Source organism: Cryptomeria japonica, chromosome 7, assembly GCF_030272615.1.
Source record: "Cryptomeria japonica chromosome 7, Sugi_1.0, whole genome shotgun sequence".
Classification (NCBI taxonomy): Eukaryota; Viridiplantae; Streptophyta; class Pinopsida; order Cupressales; family Cupressaceae; genus Cryptomeria; species Cryptomeria japonica.
This window is the reverse complement of record NC_081411.1, coordinates 414,698,218-414,707,943: the sequence shown is the minus strand read 5'-3', so window position 1 is coordinate 414,707,943 and position 9,726 is coordinate 414,698,218. Positions and strand designations below refer to the sequence as shown.

General features: G+C 35.5%; 2 protein-coding genes across 2 annotated transcripts; both read right to left on the bottom strand.

The window, feature by feature from the left end:
- Nucleotides 1-2,873: 2,873 nt before the first annotated feature.
- LOC131856806 (uncharacterized) lies at nucleotides 2,874-3,470 on the bottom strand. The gene has a single exon (XM_059208735.1). It carries the CDS (start codon nucleotides 3,468-3,470, stop codon nucleotides 2,874-2,876), a length of 597 nt encoding a protein of 198 aa, XP_059064718.1.
- Nucleotides 3,471-5,614: 2,144 nt separating this feature from the next.
- On the bottom strand, nucleotides 5,615-6,814 carry LOC131856805 (uncharacterized). Its single transcript, XM_059208734.1, has one exon. The coding sequence runs from the start codon at nucleotides 6,812-6,814 to the stop codon at nucleotides 5,615-5,617; it is 1,200 nt and encodes a 399-aa protein (XP_059064717.1).
- Nucleotides 6,815-9,726: the final 2,912 nt, after the last annotated feature.

Genomic DNA, 9,726 nt, shown 5'->3' with positions numbered 1-9,726 from the left:
CAGTATGTGTGAATCATAAAAGAATGATAAAACATCTGATCACCCTTATACAAGGAATACAATGGTTCCTTAAGAGAACCAAGCCACAAACCATAAGTGAATATAAAGGTTATATTATTTATCTTTCAAAATTAGTCAGAAATGCACTGTGAAAATGGATTAATGCTAAAGGACAGGTAGAGATATCTGATTATAAACCTGAGAGCTACCATCATAAGGCTCATCAACAAACAACATATGTCTGATAGGAATTAAGATAAATCCCCGCCCCAAGTCTCTAAAATTGCCTCATAATGGAAAAAATGAACCATTCATAAAGGGAGATTCTTCTGCCTGCCTATTGTCATGGAACACACAACTCGTAGCCATAGATAACCAGGTAAAGAATAGAAGATACCATAATTTTTTTTAATAATCTGGAGCCGATTCTACAAAATACACTAAAACTCACCAAGTAATAGACCAAGAAAATAAACAACATGTCAGATGCACTGCTGCAAGCCATTAGAAATGCTTTAATAACTAAACTAACCTATTAAACAAAACCAGATATAAAGAGACAGGAACCATGACAATCTGCTAATACACACACAATAATTAGAGTTAACATAAAGCAATACATATAACCTCCTATGTTAAACCAGAGTAAAAAAAATCTACTAAGTTACCATCCCCAAAACTAACCAAGTAAACACATATTCGAGTACATTGTATAAGACCGCATAAATGAGCTAAAATTTACAAACATACTATTTCTGCTGGCCTAATAGCTCAAAAGTCTATACACCATACTCAAGCTTATAAATCAAAGTACTATAATGTCTATTCCTTATTATTCCATATCTATGAGGTCAACAATAGAAGGAGATGCCTTGTCCGAGGTCATTCTCTCAGTCAGATTGCTAGAGGCATCACCAGCTTTTGTGTTCCCTTTGGCCCGTGAGGCCTTAATTATCATTGGGGTATTACTAGGATCCTATTTATTGGTATGGCTGTCATATTCTCTGGGACCAAATACCCAAACTGCTTAAGATACTCCACCCACCAATTGATATGAGGAGGATCCTTGATATGTGTCCAGATTAGCAGAAACTTTGCATTCCTACGAATAATGGGAGTTATCTCCTCAAATAATGTTTCATCTTTAACAACTAGAATTGGCCTTTTACATATGTTTGTCCCCTTATCCCCATAATCCTTCGGATATGGAACCATAAGGGTTTCAACCACACTACCTACTGCAATCTCAAAGAGTCTTAGAAATTCTTCCTTGAATAAAGACATTAAACCCAACAGGATTACCTCACTATTCCGAATTCCTACCCTTAATAATATTATCGAAAAAGTGGTTGGGATATCACAGTTTACTCGATATATGAGTTCAAAACTAAAGAATTCTTCCCCCATAATCTCCTGCACAACTCTAATCGTGAAATCATCCACCTCATTCATGATTCTATACCAACGTTCCAGTTTAATTTCACCTTTGAATTTCATAAGACAGTTATTGCTAGCACAAAAATCTTTAATGTTAGATTCCATGGCTCTGACCTACTCAAGCGTTCCAGACCTAACTTGGTATTAACTACTGGGTTCTATCGCATAAAATCATCCAATCTGCTTTGACTTGTGTGAGCCTGACCTCCATCCATCTTAGAGGTCAGTCATTTTAATAATGCGGCAATCAAATCGTATAATGGTAATCTAAGCAATGTGCCTTCGAAAAAATATCAAACCTTAAAATAAATAAATAGAAATGCTATCTAGGCCTATCCTAAGTATGATAACCGTCGCCAATTTCCTAATAATCATAACCTCTGTAGGGATTTAAAAGGATTGCATCATAGCAGCAATACTAAAAACATAAATTAGCCCGTATTCATCCAATCACCTTGCAGGGTGGGGATAATGAGAAATGTGGATCAAATTATAAAAACATAAGCAGAGAACAACTACCACATGATTGGGAAGAAATCAAACACCCAAAAGGTGGAGAAATTAAGGCCTCCAATATATATATAAAAATAAATATAAAAACAAAAAATTATATATAAGAGAAAGAGAAAAAATAAGAGTAAAAGCAAAAATGTCAAAATCCACACACACACACACACACACACACATATATATATGTATATACATAGATATGTATATACATACATATATACATATATGTATATGTTTATATATATACATATACATATATAAATATATATGTATATATATATACATATACATATACATATACATATACATATACATATACATATACATATACATACATACATACATATATATATGTATGTATATATATATACATACATACATATATATAGGTATATACACATACATATACATATACATATACATATACATATACATATACATATACATATACATATACATATACATATACATATATATATGTATAATACATATACACACACACACACACACATATATATATATACATATATATATGTATAATACATATACACATATATATATACATATATATATGTATATGTATGATACATATATATATATATATATATATATATATATATATATACACCTACACACACACACACATGTATGTATGTATATATATAAGAAAATAGGAAGGGAGAAAGAACAAAAATATATAAAATCCATATCTATATCTATAAATATGAATATTCCACCATCCCAGAGAAAATGAAAGGAGTGAAAATATAACACTAACGCAAGGTGGTGAGAGATAAAATCGCTATCTACCTTACAAGCCACAAGTATGGCTAGGGTCTACCTATCTACTATCTCCTTATAGATCAAGGAACTTAGGAGAAGGAACGACCTTTTCGAACTGTGAGGCTAAAACTATGAGGTTACTGCTATTCTAAGTAGAGACCATCTGCTCCCATATTAGCTAATTCATCAGATCTAGAATTACCCTCCTGGAAGATGTGATTAAATATAATACTCTTGAAGGCCTTTCCAAATTTTAGAGCTCTGCTAAGCAACATATCTAACCTCCAATTTAGAATGGATCCATTTCTCAGAGCATTGATCACAATGGCTGAGTCCCCTTCAACAACTAATTTCTCCACTCCTGATGCTTTGCACATTTCAAGCCCTTCCACCAAAGCCATAAATTCTGCCCTATTGTTGGTTTCAATGCCTATTGGTTTTTCTCTCTGAGCCACCTCGATCCCATTAGAGTTGTGAAGACAACACCCAATGCCAGCTTGTCCTGGGTTACCTCTAGAAGCACCATCAAAGTTAAGCTTGAACCATCCATTCTTGGGTGGTTGCCAAACACAAGTTTCCCTATTACCTTTACCTTGCCTAGGCCCTGGTCCAATATAAGGGGGGGTCTTGAAGCTAGTCCACTGACGCCTCATCTTTTCATCCCAGAAGGACATATTTGCCTCCCCATGCTGACACTTCATGACTCTGTTGTTCATAATTTCAATAATAACAACTAACATTTTATTAGTAAGTTGTTCACATCCCAACCTTTTTCCTTTAAAGAGTCCCCTATTCCTTTTTTTCCACAGTTCCTAGATGACAATAGATGGAGCAATGATCCAGAGATCTCCATACAAGCACTTCAAGTTTCTTATGGGCCATGTTTAGAACATGTTTTGAACAAAGCTTAGAATTGTTGAACTCCACCCCAGTTTATTATGAAGCCAGTTCCCGTAGTGAAGTGAGAAATCACAGTATAATAATAAGTGGTCCACATTTTCCTCATCCTTTTCACAAAGAGGGCATCTGCTTGGACCCTCATAACCCCATTTTCTAAACAAGTCAGCAATAAGGAACTTGTTCTGTAGAGCTAGCCAAGAGAACGTTTTCGCCTTCAGGAGGCAAATTTTATCCCAACATAGCTTTAATGGAATATCACATTTTGGCCTTAGCTATTTTCCAACAAGGAGTTTATAGCCCTCCTTGGTGTTATAGCTCCCAATTTTGGAGCCATCCCACATTAGTTTATCCAGGCTAGGGTGAAAAGATATGACTCTTGACTCTAGGATTCTAATCAACTGCTTCTCACAAGTCAAAATATCTATGTTATCCATATATTTCCACCTCCAATTATTGGCTATGCTACCCTATGCTTCTTCAATATAATTTCTAACATATTTTCCGCATCTTTATTCCAAGAGGGTTTGGGAATGTTTGAAATTGGCCATCTTGTTGATTACCGGATATCCACCCCAGGAGTCCAACCAGAACAAGGCCTAGTCACCCTCTCCTAGATTCCAGGTTAGTTTTTCTGTAATAATACTTCTGCAGTCTAGCATGAAGTTCCAAATGCGAGACCCTCTTGGGGGGTTAGCAGTTCTAAAGATGCTCATAGGGTTGATACTGCTCAAGTATTTATGACAAAGGATTCTAGCCCATTTAAGGTGGGGGAATTTATGCATTCACCATATTAATGTCGCTCCTAAAGCCTTACTCTGATCTCTCATATTCTTAATTCCAACCCCACCAATCTCCTTAGGCTTACAAACTTTATCCCAAGCCAATAATATAAATTTATTTTTATCCCCTGACCCTTACCAGAAGAAGTTTCTAAGGAGTTTATCTAGCTCCTCCTTTTTGACTATAGGAAGATCAATACAAGAGAGTTGATAATTTGGCATGGAAGAAAGAACCGATTTAATCATGGTAGCTCTGCCAGCCGAGGAGAGTCATTTTCCATTCCAGGATTTCATTTTATTTTTTATTTTGTTGACAATATGTTCCCAAAGTTTAGAAGATACACAACCTTTAGCTAAGGGTAAGCCTAGGTATTTGCATGGGAGTTCCCCTACCCTAAAATTCAAAGTATTATAGATTGCATATTCCTCATTTCTTTCAGTATTAAAAAAGAAGATTTCAGATTTTCTAGTATTAATTTCCTATTCCGAAGCTTTAGCATAGGAATCGAGAATTAATTTAAATGAGCATGCCTCATGTCTATTTCCAAGGCCATATAGCATAGTATCATCAACAAACCGATGATGAGTGATGGGAGCCACATCATTGGTTATTCTAATGCCTTTAAGGGACTCCCTTTCCCTAGCTCTAGAGATGGACCTACCCAGAGATTCTGCCATGATGATAAAAAGAAAGGGGGAAATAGGACCCCCTACCTCAAACTTCTAGAAATGCCAAAGAAGCCCTCTGGGGTACCATTTACCAAGATGGATATTCTAGGAGAGGAGATGCATTCATAAATAAGGTTAATCCAAGATTTAGCAAAGCCGAAGGCTTCCAAGCATTTACAAAAGAAATGCCAATCCACTTTGTCATAAGATTTCTTAATATCTAACTTAATAAGCATACTTGATTCCTTGTTTTGTTGAATGGAGTGAATGGCCTCTTCAAAAATGATAATACCATAAAAAATAAACCTTCCTGGGACAAAACCTGTTTGATCTTCACTAATAAGGAGAGGGAGAAATTTTTGCAATCTGTTGGCAATAGTAAGGGTGATAGAAGTATTATTGATTTCCTTGAGCATCTTACTTGAGTTCCTAACTCCCTCCACTGCATGTGTTACATCATCGCCAATAAAATGCCAACACTTCTAGAAAAAGGCAGTTGGGAAGCCATTAGGCCTTGGAGCCTTGTCAGGGTTCATCTACATTAGAGCTATTTTCACCTTCTCTTTAGTGAATCTAGCCCCTAGATTCTTGTTCTGCGCTTCAGTGACTATTTTTGGGATGTTGGCTAGGATATCATCTCGAAAGCTCAAGTTAGAACCCTCCCAGTTATTTAGGATATTCTCAAAATACTTAACTACCTTAGATGTGATTAGGTTAGGATCTTCAATGGTTTTACCTTCACTTGTTTTGATTTTAGTTATTCTGTTAACTGTCCTCCTCTGTTTAGTACTATTGTGGAAAAACTTAGTATTCCTATCTCCATCACTTAACCAGAACTCTCTAGACTTTTGGTGCCAGAAAACTTTCTCCTTAGCCAAGATATCCTCATAATTCGCTAATAACCATTTTTCTTCCAGGAAAAGAGCCTGATCCATCTCATTTTCCATGAATATCTTATTAAGCGCACTAGTTTCATCCTCAAGTCTAGCCTTAGTCTCAAAAATGTTGCCAAAGTGCATTTTATTCCACCTTAGCAGATTATTCTTAACCACCTTCAGGTTGCTAATGACTCCAAAAATTTCAGAGACTGTGATTTCCATCTCTTTCCACCATTTCTCCACCAGTCCCATAATCTTGTCCTCTTTCATCCACATCAGTTCAAACTTAAAAGGACACCTTCTAGGTTTGGATTCCTCTGTAATTGATAACTGAATGGGATAATGGTTAGAGCCAGAGATAGGAAGGAATTCTGCATATAATGAGTTAGGGAAGTCGATCAGGCTCCCCCAGAGAAAAAACCTATCCAGTTTTTCCGCTATGAAGCTAAAGCCTGACCTTCTATTGTTCCAATTATAAGTATCCTTCATTGTCTTAATCTCCATGAGGTTGATTCGATGTACCCATTCACAAAAATATTTCTTTGATCGTGAAATTTTTCTAATCCCTCCCCATTTCTCTTTTGGGTTCAAGATGGCATTAAAGTCTCCCCCAATGATACAAATCTGATTAGGGATTGCTTTTAGAAATAGCTTAAGTTCACTCCAGATCTTTCTTTTATCCTTATTTTGTGTTGGGCCATAAACATTTACAAGAAGGAAACAAAGGTTTTTTTTGATACCTTTTACCCAATCGCTCATCCAATGTGCCTGGCTATTAACCACCTCAAAGGAGACCACTCTAGGATCCCAAATTATAGCCAAGCCCCCTGAGGCTCCAATAGCTGGGTTTCCAACCATCTTCCTAATACCTAATTTTTTCTTAAAGATCTCAATATCAGCTGAATTAAGTTTGGTTTCCTATATCATTACTATCTTAGAGTTATTTGTTGTAATGCAGCGTTTTATGATCCGTTGCTTGTTAGGGGCATTCATGCCGCTAACATTCCATGAAAGGAGTTTCATGGCTCATTGGGAAGGTACTTCCCCTTCCCTGCATCAAACATATAAGTTAATTTTACTTGGCCTTCTGCAGACCCATCCAGATTTCTCAGTTCTGATAGAGATTTCCTGCCTCTTCTTTTAATCTGTTTAGCACAGTCTGGGGTTTTCTTGCCAAAATCATTTTGATCAATCCCCAGAACTTCCACCCTGAACTCCTCGACCTCCTCATCTTTGTTGCCCAACCCTTCCAATAGCTCAGCCTATTTGCTTACCTCCCCTTCCTCATCTCCTAATTCCATAATCTCCGCAATTAGGGCTTGTTTCTAGAGTGTCATTTCATCTTCATCAGCTATTTCCTCTATAAACCGATCCTTGAGATCATTAATGACATCATTACAGGCTTGGTTGATTGAATCCTCCCTCTTCTCCTCATTTTTCTTATCCCTATCAGATGGTGACATCTTATCTCTACCCTTCAGCAACTTAGGATGATCATTTATCGACTGATCAACACAAGCCTCCTTTTCAGTAGTGTTGTTCTTCCCAACAATCTTCATGGGGTTCTTAGGGGAAGGCTCCTGAGTCTCTCCATCCTTCTTCATGGTCTCTAACCTTTTACTAAGACCATTCAAATTCTCATCCTCGATTCCACATAGTCTATGATTATTTTCATCCTTCGAGACTGTATGAGATGAAGGTGGAAACATATTATCATGCGAAAGGTTTGCCAATCCCAGCAATACAAATCCCGACACCAAAAAATTGCCATAAAAAATTACAGTCCCATTGTTATTTGAAAGCATCTCAAGTGCTAGTGGGGAAGTAAGGGGAGGGGATAAGGGAAGTGTCTTATCCAACACAAATTATCGTTCTTCAATCTCTGAGGGAGGGTTTGGAACAAAGGCATTCTAAGTCAACCTGGACAGGCCCTCAGGGCCCTGAGAGCCATTCGACACAATGTTTGAATTAGCTATGTTCAAGTGCTCTGTGAGTAGGGGTTTGGGAGTTTTATTTTCATTTCTTACAAGAGAAGAGGGTGATAAATTATAGGCTATGTGGTCCGAAACTGGGCCATCACAAAGTTCAAGTTCTAAATGATATTTGCAATTAGTAGTTGTGAAGACTATTGGTTTAAGATGAGATGTGTAGGAGTCCTTATTGATAAACATTTTAAGATTTGAGGATCGATACCAATCCCTTTCAAGGCCCACAAAACCCCCAAGGCAGTCACCGATATTAAACAGAATTTGGGCATGCATGAGTTCTACCAGAATGTATTTAAATCTAACCCATTTTGAGATTTTCTAAAACTTATGCATGGTAGGGAAAAAATTAGGTTGCCAATCTATGAAATTAAAAATAAAGCTATAATAAAATACAAATTCACCAATTAACAACTATATTTTTAATTATTGCCTTCTACAATGAATATAAAGAAAGTCATTAGGAAGGATAGTAATACTTACCTGGCCCACATAAGTCTCTTCCATCCATCAAGCAATGGATTCCACAGATTGTCCTTTCTCGCACCATTTAACAAACAAACCATACTTTCTGCAGTGTTCCCTCAAACCCTTGGCAAATTTATCTTCAAAGACTTGAAAAAATCATCCCACGATCTAGGGTTTGCAGTTCTAGATTTGTTTGGCTGCTTCCGAATAAAAGTTCCATTCCTTGATCATGTTTGAGGCAAACGATGATGGGGCGAGGAGGCACCGAGGATAGGGTTTTGTCTCTCACCTAGCGGAAGAAAACTTGCACCTGAAGAAAATCTCGATGTGAATGAGGATATGGGGGCAATCCAAACCTTTTCTCTGAGATTCTCACAGATGAAACTACTAGAGATCCCGCCATGGTCCCCATTGGTTCGAGCTTGTGATAACCTACGTGATATCTTGCTTAAAACATCTCGCCATTCATTAGAATTGTGCCCATTGTTTATATTTTCTAGATACTGGTTGTGAGGCCGCCGTTACATCCCATGGTTAACCAAAGTAGAGTGGGATAAAAAAGTAGTAGGTTATGTGCCTGTGGCAGAGGGAGGATGATGACCCAGAATTCTAAATCTGTTTTTATGAAACCTACAGGCAAGGAAACTTGAGAGAGGATTCTGCGTTGTATTCTGCTTTACTGGAGGATTTCGCTTCTTGCGAGCCATTTTATTGTGCATTATTTTATGCACTTTTTAAAATAATAATATTAAATTATAACAAAAGATTAAGAAAAATTAATATAAATGTAAAAATACAGTTAAGCTTGATTCTATGGTCTTGGATCCTTCTCCTCAATTCTAAACCATTGATTTCAAAATGTGGATTAATTTCATATAGGGAATATTCTGCCTTCAACATAATAATATAATATAAATGTTTAAATTTATGATTAAAAATTATTAAATTATTTTGTATATACTAATAACCCTTATTTTAATAAAATAATATAAATAATGATAATATAATACAAATTTTATAGTGAAAATATATATTTTTCTTAAAAGCATAATTCTAATTTTATTTTAAAAAATTATATAATTATAATTATAATTATTATAATAAAATTAATCTCAAATTTAATTATTAATTTCTAGTGTAATATTATATTATTTAATTATATTTATGTAATATTAATTATAATTGGTCTTAATAAAATAATTATTAATAATTATAAAAGTGAAAATAGATATTTTTTGAATAACTAAATGAAAAAATATTTAAATTTATGATTAAAAGTTATTAAATTATTATGTATATATTAAAATGATTAAAAAA

What these genes read in the sequence shown, in the direction of transcription:
- LOC131856806 (XM_059208735.1), bottom strand. Translation starts at nt 3,470, where the DNA reads ATGTTAGTTGTTATTATTGAAATTATGAACAACAGAGTCATGAAGTGT.
- LOC131856805 (XM_059208734.1), bottom strand. Translation starts at nt 6,814, where the DNA reads ATGGTTGGAAACCCAGCTATTGGAGCCTCAGGGGGCTTGGCTATAATT.